We start from the raw sequence: 20235 nt of genomic DNA on the forward strand, positions 1-20235 counted from the left end.
CAACAATTGGTATTAAAGTTGGTTCCTTTTGTATCAACTTAACAGCTAGAAGGTAGATCTGATTGAATCATGGATTGTCAAAGTGTACCTATACTTAGTACTAGAAACTTTCATGAATGGAGAGAGAAGGTAAAAACAGAATTGATAGCTTATGGATCTGATGTATGGAAGTTAGTATGTGATGGATATAGTAAAGATTCCCCCTCAACACAAGAACAACAGTGGAATGCTCAGGCTAAATGTGCAATTTATAACAATCTTCAAAATCTGGATCTTCAGATGATAATAGATCTAAAATCTGCAAAAGAAATATGGGATAGGTTGCAAGTCATGCATGAAAGAGAAACTTGTAGCAGCAGTGTAGAAAAAGAGAAGAAAAGGAAGAAGAGGAAAAAAGGCTCTCAGAAAGAAACTATTCAGTTGAATGAGACTTGTCCTGCTAGTGTAAATGTACCTAATTCTCATGAGGAAAAGACAAATGAAAACCAAGTTAAGTTAGACTCGACTTTGATTAAAATAGAAAAACTTGCAAATGAAAATAGAGATCAAAAGAAGTTATTGCAAATATGCGATGAAAAATAGCATGAGTACAAGGAAGAAATTATTAGTCTGAGGACACAGTTGGAAAAAGCAAGGAGAACTGAAAAGGTGATCAGCAGTCTGCTAAAGGAAAGAGAAGAACAGCGTAAAAGATTAGAAGTTGAGGTCATTTCAGCAAGAAATGAGATAGATGAAAAGAGAAAATGATATGAAATGTTAAAAGAGGAGGTTATCTCCATGAGAAAGAATTCAGAAAAGAGAAGTAGCTCAAAGGCAGCCACTGAAGTTAATATAGCAGCACAAAAAATGCCAGTAGGAGAAGTTAGCAGCAGCATGATTAGCAAAGAAGCAAACAAGAACAAGCAACAGAACTATCAACAAAAGAATGAGTCAAAGAAAGTGTCATTTGCAAAAAGGCCATCTGCTCCCAAAGATGTCAAGTGCTTCAATTTCCCTAAACTTGGACATGTAGAAATAAAATCAAGGTTCATCAATCGAAGATGCAGCAGAAATGAAGTTCTCTCAAGCAAACAAACAAAGAAGACCTTTCCCTACAAGAACATCTACTATCAGGGAGACAAATGATTTCTATGGCTATTGTTTCTCATGTAATGCTTTTGGCCATAAGGCTATTGATTTCAAACTGTATGCAAAGAAGAATATGAGTGCACTAGGAAATTCATATGAGGATAATAGCAAAAGGAGATACAAACACTTTCCTTCATTTCTCGGTCACACAAGATGCCATAAATGTGACAATCTTGACCACATAGTCAAAGATTGCAAGTTGCCCTGTACCTTAAAGAAATCCAGACAGAAGAATCAGGTCACTCAAAGCAGACCTAACATTAAGCCAGAAGGAAACGCACAGAGCATAAGACAACCCACTAAAGTTTGGAAAAGAAAGAAAAAGAAACATGTGACTTCAATGACAAATTGAAGTAAGCATGGCCTCAAGGGGAGTTGCTCAAGGAAATGAAGGCACCCATGAGTAAAGCATAATCCAGTCAATGTTTTTATCAGAGTAGTAATCATGTAATGTGAAACATCTCAGGGGGAGAGTAACCCCAACATTGTTCCTTGAAGATATGAAAGCCAAGTATATGAGTCTACAGTTCATGTATTTTGCACTAAGTAGCATGGATGTGTTTGTAGAGATGTTGGACATGAAGCAAGGGATCGTGTACAGGATCAGAAGATTTAGTAGCAAGAGTGATTCTCAAGCTAGCATATTTGCTTTCCATGACAACTCCTTTGAAGAAAGCTACTTCTCACCTATCCTAAAAATTAAAACCCATTATCTTGGTATCAGTAGTGGAAATTGATATCTAGGAATATTCAAATTATTTGGTCAGGCTCACAGAGCTAGATTCATCTAATTATTAACTTTCATTATCTTCATCTGGTCATAAGCATAGATGTGAATCTGTTTAAATTTCATTATGAGCAAAGAAAACATGGCTTTTAATTTCTGTCAAAATTGAGCAAGGGCTTTGTTGAGCTCTGATTCTTACATAAATAGCGATTGCATTGGAATTCAACTATAACACAAGGCGTGGCTTTTAGATCATTTTGGAGTCCTCCAAAATGGGCAGAGACCTTATAGAGGAGTTATTGCGACTTTGAAACAGTTAGCGCAAACTGGCATAAAGATAGTACTTATCATAGTTGCAGGAAGCGCCCCCCCCCCTCGGATCCTAGGCCGGAATCGCGTCCCGTACGGAAGCGTTCCGGAAGCGCCAGCCGAAGCGTGATTCCTAGTTTTTTGAACGATTCCTGGTTTTTAGGAAGCGTTGCCCCCGAAGCGCGCTTCGGAGGGCGCTTCGGGCCTCCGGAAGCGCCACGCTTCGGGCCCGGAAGCGCACGCTTCACGAGCGCTTCGGAGCGCTTCCGGAAAAATCCGCACGGGCAAGGAATGAAACTTCAATTTTTTTTAATTTTTTTTAAAAGTTAACTTAACTTGCAATGAGGGGGTGGGTTAGGGTGAGTTTAGGGTGAGTTTAGGTGAGGAATGAAAAGCATAAAGCTCCCATTCATTCCTCATTTTCTCACTTTGAGTTTATGAGAGTTGGAGAAGAGAAGAGAGGAGAGGAGAAGAGAAGAGAGGAAAGGAGAGGAGAAGAGAGGAGAGCTTGGAGGAGTGAAGAAGGAGGAGCTAGGAGAAGGAGGAGGAGCTTGGAGCAAGAGCTTGGAGGACTTCATCTACAAGAGCTAAAGAGGTAAGTTCAAACCCCAAACTCCCTTGTTTTTTTGAAAAAAAAATTGTATTTTTCTCCTCCCTCTCCTACTCTTTCCCATTTTTTCTACTTGCTCCTTTATTTACAGGTTGTCCACCACTTATATCCATATTCCAAGATGGTGTTCTTTTGGCTTCTATGTATCATTCCACTCTTGGTTTTAATGATGGCAAGGGTGAGGAATAGAGGGGAAGAGGAAGGGGATGAACTTGGTCCTAATAGTAGTGACCCAATGTATGATGAGGAGGAAGGGTTTGAAGAGGAAGGGGATGAACTTGAAGGGGACACTGAAGCACAAGATGGGAAAGGTACATCAACACCCTTGTGGAACTATGTGACCAAACTTGATGGGGGAAAGGGTGGTGGATCTTACAAATTTGTGTGCCCTCATGGTTGTCATGGAGGAAAACCATATACGGGTTCATATACTCGTCTGAGGAGGCATCTTTGTGGGGTGCTGGACAGTGATGAAAAAAAGGGTTCTGTGGGGGTACAAATTTGCCCAAACATTTCAACTGAAGAAAGAAGAAAATACATCCAAATAGAGATGGCTGCACAAAAAAAAAACAAGAAACAAAAAACTCATTCTGAATCAAGTGCAACCTCTAAATTTGGTAGTTGCCCATCTCCTCATGGTACTTCTGCAACCTCTGGAGGTAGAAGAACAATAGGGGATTTCCTTAATGTTGCTGGGAGGGATGATGTGGATGGAAAGATAGTCCGTTTTCTTTGTGCTTGCGGTGTACCATTCAATGTGCTTCGCTCTCCCTATTGGCATGACATGGTAAAGGCCATCAATGAAGCCCCAAAAGGATACAAGGCCCCCAACTATGAGAAAGCTAGAACAGTGTTATTAGAAAGAGAAAAAGCTAAGGTTCAAAGAGCTTTGACACGTTTTACACATGAGTGGGTGGATTCTGGGGTATCCATTGTATCAGATGGGTGGACAAATATTAGAAACCAACATTTGATAAATGTTCTTGGTGTTTCTTCTAGTGGTGCAGTATTTATTGCATGTCATGACTCCTCCTCCATCAGTGCAACTGCACAAAACATTGCAGATCTCCTATTGAAATCAATCAAAGATGTTGGTCCGAATAATGTGGTTCAAGTGATCACAGATAATGCAGCAAATTGTAAGGCAGCAGGAAAAATTATTGAGCGTACTCATCCACACATCTTTTGGTCTGGGTGCCTGGTTCACACATTGAACCTTTTGATGCATGATATTGTGAAACACAAAGATTGTGGGTGGATTGCTGAGGTTTACAGGAAAGGGAAGCAGCTCATTAAATTCATCACAGGGCATACAAGGGTAAACTACTTCTATGGCACTTACTCCAAGTTGCAATTGCTTAAAATTGCAAAGACAAGATTTGCTAGTTATTACCTCACCTTTAGGCGGCTAGTGAGGGTGAGACAAGCTTTAACTAATCTGGTGTGTGCTGAAACATGGGATGAAATTAACACTGACACAGATGGTGCTAATGCAGTCAAGGACACTGTTCTTGACAGTTACTTTTGGTCACAGGTTAAATATGTTTTGCAATTCACCAAACCAATTTATTACATGATCAAGTTTGCAGATTCAGATCGACCAGTAATTGGGGAGGTGTATGAGCAAATGGATAGCATGTTGGGGCAGATTAAAGACATTGTTGAGCCTAGAGATACCACCTTGTACAATTATATTCGTGTAGAGGTGCAAAACCGATGGGAAATGCTAAATATTCCATTGCATGCATTAGCATATGTTTTGACACCTAAATACTATCATCCATCATGGCTTTCAACACCAGCACCTGGGGGGGGAAGCAGGAAAAAACCACACCAAGATAGAGAGGTTCACGAAAAATATATGGCTGCATTGAGTAAATTAATCCCTGATGAGGAGGAGGCTGCATTGGTACGGAGACAGGTGAGCAACTATACGCTCAACACTGGTCCATTTGGGAGCATGCATGCAATTCAAGATCGAGAGACTTTTTCTGCTCTTGAGTGGTGGAACATGCATGGAGGGGGTACTCCACTTCTACAGAGTTTGGCATTGCGGGTGCTATCACAGGTGGTAAACACTTCTTCTGCAGAGAGGTGTTGGAGCTCTTATTCTTTCATCCACAGTGTTAAAAGGAACAGGTTGAATTTAGACCGGGCAGAGAGCTTGGTTTATGTTCATTACAACTTGCGATTGTTGTCCCATTACTGTGAAGATGCAAAGTCTAATAAAGACTTGTTGATTTGGGACAAGAATCCAGAGGAGCCCAATTTGGAGGATGGAGTGTTGCGACTAGAGCAATTAGAGGATGCTCTTATCCAGGTATGTCCATTGTGGTATGAATTTTCCAATTTTCCCTTATAAAGCATTTCTCTAATTCATGTTTTTAATTTTTTTGTTAACTAGTGTTTTTTTTTTTTGCATGAATTTTTTGAGCGATTCTAGGATGATGATGACCGTGTTGATATGCCACCACCCCCACCCCCATCTGGTCCCTTGGTTCCTAGGTTCCATGGTTCAACACCAACAACAGGGGGTTCTTCTTCATCAGTTTCAGTGCCACGACTTACACAGGGACCATCTTCTTCATTGCCACCACGTGGAGGCCCGCCATCAGGTTCTATTCGTGGTGGAAGGAGGAGAGATTAGTAGATATATTCACAATCTACTACTTTTGTCATAGATTACTCATTAGACTTGTAGACTTGTGAATTTGAATTTTGAACCTTTTTGGCTTCGCAGTGACCAAGTGACATATTTTGTAAACATTATTATTTGAATTTTGGACATGACAAATGTTGACAGTTGCTCACTTGCTAGATAAATCATAATATGCTCTATGTTTTATGTTTTATAATATGCTTAAATGTTTTATGTTTTATAATATGCTTAAAAATTTGATGTATGTTTGTAATAGCTAGAATATAGATGATTGTTGTACATACTAGTAACTACAATGGAATCATGGATGCCATATCTATCTTGATTTATGCAAAAATATGCATGTTTTCATGTCTTCTACAATTAATTTGGTATTTGGGATGTTTGTTTTGAGTATAAATGCAAAAAAATATATATATATAGCAGACGCTTCCGCGGACGCTTCGCTTCCTAGATTTTTGGAAAATGACGCTTCCGCGCTCCCGCTTCCGCTTCCGCTTCGCTCCCGCTTCGTGCAACATTGGTACTTATCAATAATTCTTCAATACATGCATTGATGACATTGGAAAAGATGAGGAAACTGGGTTTCGATCCTTCTCTTTCTGATGGTGCAATAACTAGCGGGGGATTGACACATCAAAGAACTAAAAGAGATAGTATGAATAAAATAATTTCTTTTATTATCCAATTTCATAATTATAAAGACAATGTGCAATTGATTCACAAAAAGCAGGGCAAATTGAGTCAAGCAAACATCCTATGCCCAAGAAATTCAAATAAAATTGATCTATAAAAACATGAGAGAGATAGCATTCCAAGTCACCAGGTCACTTACAACCATATGTTGTAACATTTTTTTGGTCATATGTTGTAACATATTAGAAAAAGTGTTCGAGTTGATGCAGTCCAAAGCCAAGATGATTCGGATGAGATTGAAGTTTCATGTGTCAATAGGAACATTGTCGAAGGAAGTGTTATGTTGCAGAACAAAAGATTAAAAAGCATGCAGTTCACAAATACATTAAGCGACTATACGTTTCAAAGATCTAGAGAAATAGTTGGTGTTGGAAGAAAACCGGCCATTGAAATGTTGAGAGGGTTAGAGGGCTATTGGTTTGAGGATGGAAGATAGGTTCAGTAGGGCTGAAAATTTTGGCCCGTGGAAGGAGGGGATAATCTTACTGCTTGAGGAAGTTGAGGTGTGGAATATTGTAGAGAGTACAGTATAGCCTCCCACTAATCTAGTTCAGTTGTTAGACTTCAACAAGTGGAATGTGAAGGCTAAGAGGATCCTTCTAGGTGTTATCAGAGATCACATTATACCTCATGTATCAGCGAAGAAATATGCCTATGAGATATGGGACTCCCTAATAAATCTTTACCAGAGCAACAATGAGAACAGGAAAATGGTGTTGCATGATGTTGACCACTCCATGTCAACTACCCCATAGCTGTACATTTTTTCGCTCATGGATTTCCATCATGTCTGACCACTCGGATGATCCACAGATTCATCATTATCAGCTATATGTACACTGGAGTTTTGTAAACCCATTCTACATTTTGTAATGTAAATAATCCTAGTAAGAAAAATGTATGTAACAACCTAGGTAGATTTATTTTTCTAATGATGATTTCTATCTTAGGAGGTTTTTAGTCTCACCAATTCATGTGTATTTCTAAACACAGAGGTTTAGCGGAGTTCTTCCCTCCAGCCTCACCCCAAAGCTAGGGTGGATTTTGTCATCGGGATTTTAAATGAGTCCTAGTGTTATTTAGCGAGTCTCTGTAAAAGTAATTTGGGAATAATTCTAACTATTTGGTTAGATTATTTTATTACAAGTCACTTAGTCTACTAGATCATATTTTGTGTCGCAGAAATGGGTAATTATTGAGGGTCTATAACAAATGGTTGTTCTCCCTTCATGGGTTAGAAATGTAATATTTAATATAAAAAAATATTTAGTGCACGGTCCCTCATAGTTAAACACCATGGCTAAATATTAGAGGGTTGAAAAAATTAATAATTTCCTCATGAATCAATTAATTAAATTTCTGGATAAAATAATTTAAAACACTAAACTCGGAAACTTAATTAATCGAAGTCGTAGGAAAAATTAAATTCTCCAACATTTAAAATTTGTGGGTCTTAAAGTTATTAATTTTTGGAGGTCTCCAAGCAAGGGAATATTGAAAATTTTAAAATATTTTGAACCTTTAGGCCATAGTAGTTAAGTCAAAGTCAACTTTTTGCGGCAATTAACTCAAAATAACCATTTTTGAATTAATTAAAAGGAAATTAAAAGTGAAATTCGAATTTCTTCAAAAAGTAACTTTATTTCAACGGTGATGATTAAAATATCATTTCATCTTCATCAACGGTTAAGATTGTTTTGACGGGTATCAAGCCAACTAGCCGTTAGAGAATTTTTCTATAAATTAGAGGTGTCTCTCCATTATTTGGATCTAATTTTTCAATTGTATACTTGCTCTTAAAAAACTCTAGTAACTTTTTTCTGGTTAATAAAACAGAAAGACTTTGGGGTTTTAGATCATAGTGTTCCTCTTTTAGATTTATGTGATAATATTGTTCTTAATACTTTGTTGTTTTTATTTTCATTTGTTGGTTAATAGCCTTTGAGGATTCTGTGTACAGGTATCTTGCACAGATTTCTCGGTTTTTAGAATATCATTTTGATTTGATAGAAGTAGCAGGTATCTCTATTTCTTGATGATTTTATGAACATTTTTAATCCTCTATTAATTTAACAATCAGATCTAAGTGTGCAGAAGTTATCATTCAGGATTTGGGCGTTTGGAGAAGTCCTCAGCTGAACCAACTGACTCTCAGTTTGCGGAATCTAAAAGAGCCCACTGTCTTTTTAATTTCAAAAGTCACTTTATAGAATATTTTACTGGCAGGGTTTTTCTTGGGCTTGTCTCTTTAAAATTCAAATTTATTTCTAAATATTGTGCAAAATTTGTTTAAATCTGGTTACTAAAGAGTTTTGATTTGCAGATCTGCTAGATCTGTACAATATTATTGTAGATTTGTAAATAGCAAATTTCTAATTCATTGGGATTTTGGGTATTTCATATTTTCGCATATACATGTTTTGGGTTTTTATCTTTTGTTTGTGCAGGAACAACTTCTAAAGATTGCAGGTGATTTTTGTGGATTCCGGAGAGAGATTCAAGCCCCGGAAGGCATCTCCATTTTATTTGCAGGTTGCAGAGAAATTTCAAAAGAATCATGGGCAATTTTTTTTAGGGCCGTGAGGCCCACCTCTCATTTTCAGCCTCCCTCCTTGACGGAAGCCCCTCCTCCTTATCCCTCCAGCCTTACAGCTTCCACCAAGCCTTCCCTCCTCACCAACAAATTTGTTCCTAATTTTTTTTTCTAAAAAAAAATCCCTTTAAATTTTTTTAAACAAATTTTTTAAATAAAAAAAATTCTAAAGTTTGGCATTTGGAATTGGAGGATCTCCAGTGATTCGGGAAGCGTAACTCCAAGTGGCTTCAAGCCCCTAAGAGCTGACTGATTCACACCCTCTAACCTTTCCTCATTCCATTTTGAAAACAAGATTAATATTGGCATAGATTTGCAATTAACTGGAGTTTAGCATCAGATTTAATTTACATTTTTACTATTGTATAATTACAAAAATAGAAGTTAGCTTCAGTAACTTTTGCAAACAAATTTCTGAAAATTGTTTTACTATTTTTCGGTAGTTTATTTCTGAGTTTTTAGATCAAATACATCAATAGATCAGAAAGAATTAAACTCATAAATTTTCTGAATTTAGCAACAGATTTAATTTACATTTTTACTGCTATATAATTGCAGAAATAGAAGTTAGTTTCAGTATTTTTTGCAAACAAATTTCTGAAAACTGTTTTATTGTTGTTCAATAGTTTATTTCTGAGTTTTTAGATCGAATATATCAATAGATCAAAAAGAATTAAACTCGGAATTTTTTTTTAATTTAGCAATAGAGTTAATTTATATTTTTACTGATGTATAATTGCAGAAATAGAAATTAGTTTTAGTAACTTTTGCAAACAAATTTCTTAAAATTGTTTTACTGATGTTTAGTAGTTTATTTCTGAGTTTTTAGATCAAATACATCAATAGATTAGAAAGAATTAAACTCAGAAATTTTCTGAATTTAGCAGCAGGTTTAATTTACATTTTTACTGTTGTATAATTGCAAAAATAGAAGTTAGCTTCAGTGACTTTGGAAAAAAATTATGAAAATTGTTTTATTGTTGTTCGGTAGTTTACTTCTAAGTTTTTAGATCAAAAAGAATTAAACTCAAAAATTTTCTGAAATTAGCAGCAGATTTAATTTACATTTTTACTATTGTATAATTGTAGAAATATATGTTACCCGGATGCGGGTGACTCTAATAGCAATCAATGATAGACTACGCTATACAGACATCTGGCCTGCCGAATGGCAGGCGGATGGTATGCAAGGTACGCGTCGTAGGATGGCGTATCAAGTTCAGGGCAGAGGAAATAAATTCTGAGCAGTCTCGAATTTGGTTTGAAATTAATGCAAGCATGGCTGCACTGCACACAAGTTGGCTCATTGGCATGGATCCGCTCAACGCCCCTGTCGCAGTTAATGACTCTTTTTATTATGAAGCAAAGCCGCTTCAGATCCCCTGTCTGGTCTTTCGTGTCTGGATGTTAGCTTGGCTCTGGAAACGCCCTGAATTTTTCAGCGCTCTTACTATTTCTGGTCTGCTTTGTCTCAATCGATCTCCCAGCTCTTTTGCCTCTTTGATCATGCCTCGCAGCCGAGGAATCCCACGTCGAGGAAGCCATTCAGGGAACAGAGGTCGCCCTTCTCGACCTGCTCCTCAGAATGTTGCTCCCATTGCCTTAGCTCCTCCTTCATCTCCGCCTCTGGATCAAGATAGGCTTATCCCGAATAATTCATACCAGACCTCCAGGTTTACGTTCCAAAGTCGGCTCAACAGGCCTGTGGTGACAGTAAATTTTACCATATTTGTCTCGGAGGAGGAGAGCAACCAGCTCAGTTCGACTCCATCCATCTCCTCACACTCTCAGGATGATAGTGTTCTGCTAGGGGACTTGACAGGGACTGTGTTCCATGCGGATCACATGCGAGAGGATGCCCCTATTTCGGAAGCGCCTCAGCAACCTGATCCAACTCAGAATGATGCTTTAGTTTGCGGGCCATCTCAAAGAGCAGTTAGTATTTTACATCTGGTTACTAATCCTGATGGAGATGCGCCGACACTGTCTGAAGACGGTTTCGTGACCTGGGCAGCTTCTACTAGCCAGGTGAATGAGGATACGCCAGCTTCACCAAAACATGCAGATTAATCATGTCTCCTCTCTGCCGGGTGGCCTTCTCGCCTATATGCTATGCAATTTTGGTTTTGTGTCTTTGATTCTGAAGTTAGATGTCTATGTCTGGTTCATTCTCATGCTACAGGCAGTGACAACAGCCAATACAGGTTCTACTTTTTGTCTTAAAAATGGCTATGCTAGTTGCTCCTTTGTTTTTTTGGTCAGTGAAGGGCATGACGATTGTAGTCCTGGTAAAATTTTTCAGTATGTCAGGGTCCAAAGTCAAAATTTTGAAGTCTGTACTGTAAATCTGGTTGAAGGCCTGAACTGTAATGTCCCTGAGTTTCTGGTTGAGGAATGGCCTCGGCCTCCTCTGAGGTCTTGACCTCATTGTATATATTTTTTCACCTTTTTTAATAGAATTAGTATTTACGAAGAAAAAAAAATTGTAGAAATATATGTTAGCTTCAATAACTTTTACAAACAAATTTCTGAAAGTTGTTTTACTATTGTTCGGTAGTTTATTTCTGAGTTTTTAGATCAAATATATCAATAGATCAGAAAGAATTAAACTCAGAAATTTTCTGAATTTAGCAGCATATTTAATTTACATTTTTTGTTGTATAATTGCAGAAATAGAAGTTAGCTTCGGTAACATTTGCAAACAAATTTCTGAAAATTGTTTTACTATTGTTCAGTGGTTTATTTCAGAGTTTTTAGATCAAATACATCAATAAATCAGAAAGAATTAAACTCAGAGATTTTATGATTTGTAGTTATTAGTTTGTCATTTAAAATTTTATATTGTTATACATATAAATTTTTGAATATTGCATGGTTAAAGGACTGTTGTTTTAGAATATATGGTTGGTTTTAATATTTGATGTAAACGCAGATTACTAGACTGATATTTCATTAATGTGATTTGAGTTTAAAACATTTAGTTTAATTTCTGAAGTTTATTTGTTTTTACATGCTTATGCAAGTAGGATTAATCTAGTTTTACTTATGCATCTAATGATCTTGATTGAGTATTTCATACAAATGAATTTTTGAATTTAAAAGTGTTTTATTCCAACATTTTACATTTCAGTCCATTGTGCATTTCAGTGATTATTTGTTCAGATTTTAAATTTTGCAGTGTTGGTATAAGTACCTGCTTTCACATTTAGATCACCACATTTATGAGCCTTAAGTGACATTTAAGACATATTTCAAAAATAATTTTAGGCCCTCATTTAACTAAAATTAACCAAGTCCCTACATTTCACATAGTTTTAAGTTTTGCATTTGCATATGAAACAGTCGAGTCTTTTCAACAGCGGTTTCTCATCCTTTACTTGAACCTTATTTTATTCGCAAGATAGTTGACTCCAAAAGGCACTGGTATCACTTTATTCAATTCAGTTTGAATCCTTAAAATCTTTTGCAATCTAAAACAAGTATTGGTTGCTTAGCTGTGTCTCCCAGGTTGGTTGGTTCCCAACTAATTTTTCCTTTTTCCATTTCCATAGGGTCTACCCCCCTTAGTTTGCTATTGGGAGACAACTCAAATGAAGTGACTGGGGATCAATGTAACAACCCCCGATCTAAGTCGTTGTCGCAGTGCCTAGACATTCTGTGTGACAACACGTGAGGCTGCAATGGTAGTGATCATCCATAAGGACCAGTTGGTCAGAAATGTATTAGATGGTTTTTCCAAGTAGTGGAATGGATTCATAATGGAATTATTACTAGAGAACATTTTCCTGATTGAAGCAGGATGTGGGATGATTTCATCCAGGAGGAGTGCCAAGAGTGGCAGCCAGCATGGTGGGGTAAGGAGGAGAATGTTGCCCTCACAGCCAAAGGCAAGAAGAAGGCCAAAAAGGGGTCTTCTAGTGGGGCCAAGCAACAGAAGGAGAACAGGAGTTTGAGAAGGGCATGAGAAAAGTGAGATGCTTTGCGTGTAAGAAAATGGATCACTATGCCTTTCAGTGTAACAACAAGGAGGAGAAGAAGAAGGGCATTATAGCATCAGCCGAGGTCAATGAGTTTTCTACCAAGTTTAATACATTGTTTGCTTTAGTGGTGATTCTAGCCACTAGTGTAGAGCAACAAGCTCCTGAGGAGGAGAGCGCACTACGGGTTCAAGATCTCTAGGAGGTGCACAAAGATCGGGAGGATCACTGACTTCTTGAGTAGTGAGAAACACCTTTCTCGGTAAGAGAGAGTGTTGAGAAAAAGGGTACCAAGGAGGTGTTTCCTAGTGCTTTTTGCCTTTGGCCTAGGAAAACACATGAGAAAACTTTTTAGTAAGTGACTTTATGAGTTATTAAAGTCATGTGAGGTGACCTTATGGAGTATTAATGTCATGTGTCTTAAAGTCACTTATGGGGCTCAAAAGTACATGGTAATTTATATTATTAAGGTTACTTTATGTTTAAAAGTGACTTTATGTCAAAAACGGTACAAGGTACAAAAACAACATTAAAGTGGCTAGGGAAGTCATTAATGAAGGGGGAGACATGAAAAAGGGGTCAATGGGAGATTAGATCTCCACCCTTGATCAAGGAGAGCTGAGATCTAATCTCAGCCCTTGATCATAGGGTTAAGGCTTCACTTCATTAGAGAAGACTAAAAAGGGAGAAAAGGCAAAGGAGAGCATTCATTCTTCAAATGTAGGGTTGGAGAAGAGCAGAAGAGAAAAGGAGGTTGAGATAGCTTCTAGAGGAGGTTGAGATAACTTCTACGAGAGGAGGCTCTTATTCTTCATATGCAAGTTGGAATCAGAAGAGCAAGGAGGAGAAGATTTTGAGGTTGTGACAGCCATTTGCCGAGGAGAGAAACCTACAACAGTTTGGGGAGATTCCATATCATAGGAGCAAGGAGAGTCTTCTCACAGCTTGAGTTTCTAAGCTGGAAACCTGGTACACATTTCAAGGAGACTAGTGCAAAATTTGTGGAGGCCCAAAATTACAGGGGCAGCGAGAATTTCGGGGAGGTATCATAACCCGAAATTTATGGAATCCCGAATTTCTAGGAAAACATCAGATCAAAATTTTGAGATTAGCAGCACGAATTTCAACGCTGCCACACCATAGAATCAAGGATGATCCTGTATGAATTTCGAAGAAAACTTGCAGGACAAACATCATAGATTTTGAGGGAAAAGGGTTGTGAATGGCATGATTTTCTATGCATTAATTACAATTAGTGGCTTGAATACAGCTAGTTGTTGTACATGAGGGGTTGCTGCCTTGCCTTCTTTCTGCCCCTGTTGTCCTTCTTGTAGCTCTTTCTGTCTTTCCTGTAGCACTGACAATGTTTCTTGTAGCACTGTTTGGGGATCTTGTAGCAGGCCCTTTCCTTTCTGTTGGAGGGTCACAGGTGCCTTGGTTTGCTTAGATGATGTTGACCTGGTGACAGGCTTCCTGACATAGGTGATGGTAGCCTTTGGGGTTGCTTGCAGTGATGTGCCTTCCTCAACCTTCATTCCCAAGGAACCTAGCTCCTCTTGCTTGTTTGGAGATTCTTCAATTATGATGGGAGTTTTTGTAGGTGTTTGTGGCTTCCCCTACTTGATCCTGGTGCTTCTTCTTGTTCTAAAATAGAGGGGAGTCTGCCTCTACCTTTTCCTCTTGGACTTGATGGGTGTGCTCAAGGCAGCCAAGGTAGTAGCTGCCTCCTTTTCAATGGGTTCAGGAGACAATCTTGGAGATATCTCCCCTTCTGCAGTATTTTTCTCAGTGCTGGTCTCTGCCTTCTACTCCTCTTCTTCTTTTTCTCCTTCTTCTTCTTCCTTTTCTTCTTCCTCTGTTTTGTCTGTCTCTGCTTCCTCTTTTTCTTCTACTTCTTCTTCATCTCCTTCCTCTTCCTCTTCTTCCTCTTCAGCACTAGAGGTAGGGGTCCCACCATGTTCAAGGGCTCAGGCTTCAAGGAAGGCTTCTCTGTCCATGTCCCTAAATGTGGACCAGAGAACAAGAATTCTCAATTGGCTTAAGGCATCTTCCACTATTAGCTTGATGAGACCATGGTGTGCTAACTATTGGTGCTTCCCTTCTTTCACCTTCTCACTCATGTCTATAATGGATTGTAAAAGGAAATAAGGCACACTGAGCCTTTGGTTTATGGGTACTCTGTCTCTGAATCTCAACTCATGGAGGAGTCTGAATTGGTAGCCATAGACTACACTTAGTCTCCCTTCACAAGAAATGTACTTAAGGATGTGGAAGCTCACCTCATCCCAGGGATAGGGAAGGCTCTCCCTTCTGACCCCATTTTTGTCTTCAATTGGTTGTTCATCATTTAGGAAGAAGTTTTTCTTAGCAAAAGTGTTGCTAGCCTTGTCCTCTTTTCTCCATTGTATCCCTAGAGGAAGTGTGGTTACTCTGCTGATCACATCAGGGTTGATTGTAATGGACAACCCTCTCACCATAGTGGTAGCACTTGTTCTTGCTTGAGGGTTTAGTGCCATGGAAAACTCATAGGCTATATCATCATCGTATCCCTTGAGCAACTCAAAGAAGCCTAACCAGTGATGCCTCCTAAAGATATCTACCACAGGGGGATGAAGGTGAATCCTTGATGTATCTATGGGTTCTCTTCTATTGAATCCCCCTCCCATTTCTCTTCTCTAGTTATAGCTAAATGCAGGAGGTTTTGTAGGTGAGCTTCAGTATGGATTTCAGGGTGGCTGAGAGCTTAAACTTTTTAGTGGATGACTGCAAATTATACCATTTCTTATAGCCACACAAAACCATATATTGCCCCCAAATGATGTTTAATTCTCAAGCTCACTGTAACTACTAGAAGATTGCAGAGTTTTTTTAGTTATCAAAGCATGAACAAAGGAGAGATGGGCCACTTAATTCTCACTATGATGCTTGGGAATATGATAATTGATGACCAATCTAATCCTAGGCACCCCCTTGCAGACTTCTTGTGGGATTCCAGTGCTTCTTGTAACTTCCTGTAGGTTTTTGAGTTTCATGTAGCTCTGTTTCTTGTAGAATGGCCAGAGAAGGGTTTGGCTTTCTGATGGCTTCCCAAGTTGGTCCCTATCTCTTTGATTTCGAAATGAGCAACAAGTGCATGAAAGTTTGGGTTTTTATGCCATTTATGGTCAAGGCTTGGAGCATTGTGCTGGCTGGCAGTGGTATGAGATTTCCTAATTGGGACCATTGGCCCACCGTTGGTGATCATGCATTTGCTCCTCGTAATTATCACCCACTCCCACATAACTAAATCGACCCCTTTTTAACTGATTCCCATTGATTTGACACTCTGACGTGGCATGCTGACTGGAAGTTCACTTTTGATCATGAGCTAAGGGTGGCCAAGTTAACTGGCCACCTCCAGCTTATAAAAAGATCTTTTTCGACATTTATACATTTTCCATCATATCATACTCAAGGAAGAGCTGGGTGAGTTGCCATACCTGTGCCTACCTTTTGTTGATCAATGCATGTTGGAGGATTGGCCTTTTGTGTTGCTGCTCAGGGAAGTTTTCCTTTGCTCTCTTCCTGTGTATTTCTTCTTGCTTTTATAGAGACTGCTTGTTGGTCCATGTGTGCAAGTGCTTGATATATCTTTGCTGCTGTGGAGCTCTGGCTAGGAGAAACAAGGTATTCAGGGATGATGGTGCTTCCCTTTTCTCTAGTTGGGAAGAAAATGAAAGCTCAAACTGGTTGCAGTAATGGCACAGGCTGCTACAGGAGATCCTATAACTCCTACGGGAAATCCTGTAGCTGCCTTTTCTTCCTTTTTCAATGATTTTTCTCAGAGGGAGGTTGGGTAGTGGTGTAGGGTTTGGAGAATGATGGAAGGGCTTTGATGGAGTAGTGAATGGTTGGGGCAAGGGAGGACATGTCCTCTGGTCTTTATTTTTTTATGTTTTGGACATTTTTCTATGTTTTTTTCAGGGAGACAGAGCTAGATATGGGTATGGTGACTTGGACCAGGGATGCATGGATGATGGGTGAGTGGTTTGATGAGGTGTAGGGTCCCCAATCAACCTAGAATAGGCCTGCCTGATGATTTTCCTATTGGGACCCCTTTCCTGTAGCATTTCAGGACATCCTGTAGTGCTACAGGATCTTCCTATAGCAACTACAGGACATCCTGTAGTGCTACAAAATCTTCCTGTAGCAACTATAGGACATCTTGTAGCAAGCCAAAAAATGCAAAAAAAAATGATTTTTGATGCTTGAAAATAGATGAGTGGTAGTGACATGGTAGGCATGGATGAGATGGAGTTGATGGAGGGAGAAATGAGGTGAAACTTGGCATGTTGTCCCTGTAGCTCTGCATCTTTTACTGCCTTCAAAAACCTGCAAAATCACAGACTTTATTAGTGGACAGGTTTGAGGTCCCTACCATGGTATTCTTTTTTTCTTTTTTCTTTTTTCTTTTTTCTCTTTTTTTTGAAAGACACGCAAGAGGTTTCCAGCCTGTATGCCTACCATGGGCACCTCAAAGGAGGTTTTCACCCAGGGTTCTTTTTATTTTTCTTTTTTCCACTCCTAGGCTGCCTCAAGGAGGTTTTCAACCCAAGAGTTGGTCTCAGATGCCTCGTTGAAGTTGTCACCTAGGCCTCTTATTTTTTTTCCTTTTTTTCTTTTCCTTTTTTTTCACACAAATAAAAACAGTCTTCAAGAATTGTGTGACTTGGAAGCTAAAACACTTCCAATCACATTTACCTCCTTACTAATGGTGTTGATGAACTCCTCCCTAGACAGAGGTCTTTTATAAGCTTTCAATCTATATCCATTGACAAGCAACGAAATACCTTTCTCATCAATGGTCCTGATTTGAATAGCCCCATTGTCATAGCACTTCTCTATCAAGTATGGGCCTAACCACCTGATCATCAATTTGCCTTTGAAATCCTTGAACCTGGAGTCATATAGCAAAGCCCAATCCCCTTCCTGAAAAGCCTTGTCCTTGATGTTCTTGTCATGCCAAACCTTCCTCTGTACTTAGATAACTGAAGTGCGTAGGAGGGCCTACATCCTGAATTCATCCAGACCATTCAGCTGGAATAACCTCTCCTGTTGTGCCTTTGTAACATCCAAATCTAACTATGCTGCCATTCTCAAGGTGCTGTACTCAAACTCAATGGAAAGCAGCGCCTTCTTCACATAGACCAAGTCATAAGGGGCGAAACCAGTGGTTGTCTTCCAGGTTGTATTATAGGCCCAAGTGGCCTCCACTAGTCTATCAGCGCAATCTTTTCTACTGCTGCTCACAACCTTAGTGAGGATGCCTTCCAATGCTCTGTTAGTGACCTCTACTTGTCCATTGGCCTGAGGATGATAGGCAATTGACTTCCTGTGCTTTATCCTATGTTGTCCCAACAAATTCTCGATCAGATGTGATGTGAATTGAGCTCCCTAATCGATGACTAGTTGTCTAGGGTACCCAAACTTGTAGAATACATTCTCCCTTAAGAACTCAACCACCTTTTCCCTAGTCGCTACTTTGACAGCCCTGGTCTCAGCCCATTTTGTCATATAATCAGTGCATACAATTATGTACTTTTTATGCCCTGATGTCAGATCAATGGGCCCAAGGAAATCCATGCCCCACTTGTCAAATGGCTCTAAAGTCACCTGAGGTTGCAAGGGCATTTCATCCTTGGGAGTAGGTTTCCCCATTCTCTGGCACTGATCACATCGAATGGTGTATCTTCTTGCATCTTGGTGGAGAGTGGGTCAGTAGTAGCCAGCTTGCAGTACCTTGAAAGTTGTCCTCTTAGCTACAAAGTGACCTCCACAAGGCCCATCATGACAGGCTAGAAGGATGTCAAAGACTTCCTCCTCCCTAACACACCTCAAAATTTGATCTGGGCCTAGCTTGAAGAGATTGCCCCCAATCCAAGTGAATGGGGCGCTCTTCCTTACAATTCTGCTCTTCTCCCTGGATGACAGATTTGGAGGGAACTTTGCAGCAACTAGGTAGTTGGCTATGTCAGCAAACCATGGAGAGAGGACTGAAATAGCAAATAAATGCTCATCTGGCAGCTGATCATCAACCATTCCTTCCTCACCTGCAGGCAAAGCAAGTCTAGACAAAAAATCTGCAACTACATTTTCTCTACCTGGCTTATCAATGATAGTTAAATCAAACTGTTGTAATAAAAGCAACCATCTAATAATTCTAGCATTCACATCAGGTTTGTTCATTAAGTATTTGATAGCAGCATGGTCAGTATGCACAAAGGTTTGATAACCAGTGATGTAGTGTCTGAATTTGTTCAGGGAGTGGACAACAACTAGGAGTTCCTTTTCAGTCACAGTGTAGTTCAATTCAGCCTTGGACAGATTTTTGCTAATGAAGTAAATGGCATAAGGCAACTTGTCATCTATCTGGCCTAGAGCTGCTCCTATAGCTTTGTCAGATGCATCAGCATGGATGTGGAAAGGAAGAGCCCAATTTGGGCCTCTGAGTATGGGTGCAGTAGTCAACTTGTCCTTCAATATTTCTAGGGCCTCTTGGCAACTTTCTGACCAACAAAATTCAGAGTCCTTGGCCAGCAGTCCAAACAATGGTGAGGCTACTTTGTTGAAGTCTTTGATAAATATCCTATAGTATCCAGCTAAGCCCAAGAAACTCCTGACATCCCTCTGCTTTTGAGGAGTAGGGACCCTTTTTATGATAGCAATTTTATTTGGGTCCACTTGTAGTCCTTCCTGGGATATTGAGTGACCCAAAACAGTCCCTGCATTCATCAAGAATTCACACTTCTCGGGACTAAGTGATAGGTTCATTTCAATGCACTTATTTAATACTTTCCCCAAGTTAGAGAGAGCCTCCAAGAAATCACACCCATAGGGAGTGAAATCATCCATATAGATTTCTATAGAGTCATGGACTAGCTCAGCAAAGATGCTTAGAAATGCCCTTTGAAAAGTGGCAGGGGCATTACATAATCCAAAAGGAAAGACCCTATAAGAAAAGGTACCCTAAGGACAAGTGAAGGTGGTTTTATCTTGGTCCTATGGGCTGATCTGGATCTGATTATAACCACTGAATCCATCCAGGAAAGAGAAGAACTTCTTCCCTGCAAGACCATCCAGGATTTGACCAATGAAAGGTAGAGGAAAATGGTCTTTCTTAGTGGATTTATTTAGCTCTCTGTAATCCACACAGATCCTCCACTTCCCATTCTTCTTTGGGACCAAAACTAGAGTAGACACCAACTCACTATCTGAGATGAGGTAAATGAACCCTACATCCAACAACTTCTGCAATTCTTCCTTGACTATGTCTTTGAGGGCTGGGGTCATTCTCATATGAGGTTGGCACACTGGTTTGCATCCTTCCTTAATGTATGTTGAAGAAAATGTAACTAGATTCGGTCTTCATAATGACATGATCTCTGTAAATGATGTAATAAATTATTATTGTAAACTTTGCTTCATGGGTTTCATGAGCAAGAAGTGTAATTAGGCTAAAGACTTTTTCTTGATGTCTTTAGGATTCTATTTATTTGT

At 39.3% G+C, this 20235-nt stretch overlaps 2 protein-coding genes across 6 annotated transcripts in view; one reads left to right on the forward strand and one right to left on the reverse strand.

Annotated features, from left to right (window-relative positions):
* Positions 1 to 20235, reverse strand: part of LOC149140999 (uncharacterized) — a 270261-nt gene that overhangs the window by 179925 nt on the left and 70101 nt on the right. The gene's annotated exons all lie outside the window — the stretch shown is intronic.
* LOC149141001 (uncharacterized) lies at positions 754 to 9966 on the forward strand. Its single transcript, XM_089448455.1, has 4 exons — positions 754 to 1008; positions 4309 to 5094; positions 5218 to 5389; positions 9812 to 9966. The coding sequence occupies exons 1-4, from the start codon at positions 754 to 756 to the stop codon at positions 9964 to 9966; spliced, it is 1368 nt and encodes a 455-aa protein (XP_089304581.1).

Source organism: Pinus tabuliformis, chromosome X (genome assembly GCF_031772625.1).
Source record: "Pinus tabuliformis cultivar Carrire ecotype Pingquan chromosome X, CPIR1, whole genome shotgun sequence".
NCBI classification, from domain to species: domain Eukaryota; kingdom Viridiplantae; phylum Streptophyta; class Pinopsida; order Pinales; family Pinaceae; genus Pinus; species Pinus tabuliformis.

Excerpts from the sequence above, each read along its gene's own strand:
- LOC149141001 (XM_089448455.1), top strand. The coding sequence starts at position 754 with ATGTTAAAAGAGGAGGTTATCTCCATGAGAAAGAATTCAGAAAAGAGA. Across the intron at positions 1,009-4,308 it reads ATTTCCCTAAACTTGGACAT|GTTAAATATGTTTTGCAATT; the intron begins GTAGAAATAAAA and ends TTTTGGTCACAG. Across the intron at positions 5,095-5,217 it reads TAGAGGATGCTCTTATCCAG|GATGATGATGACCGTGTTGA; the intron begins GTATGTCCATTG and ends GAGCGATTCTAG.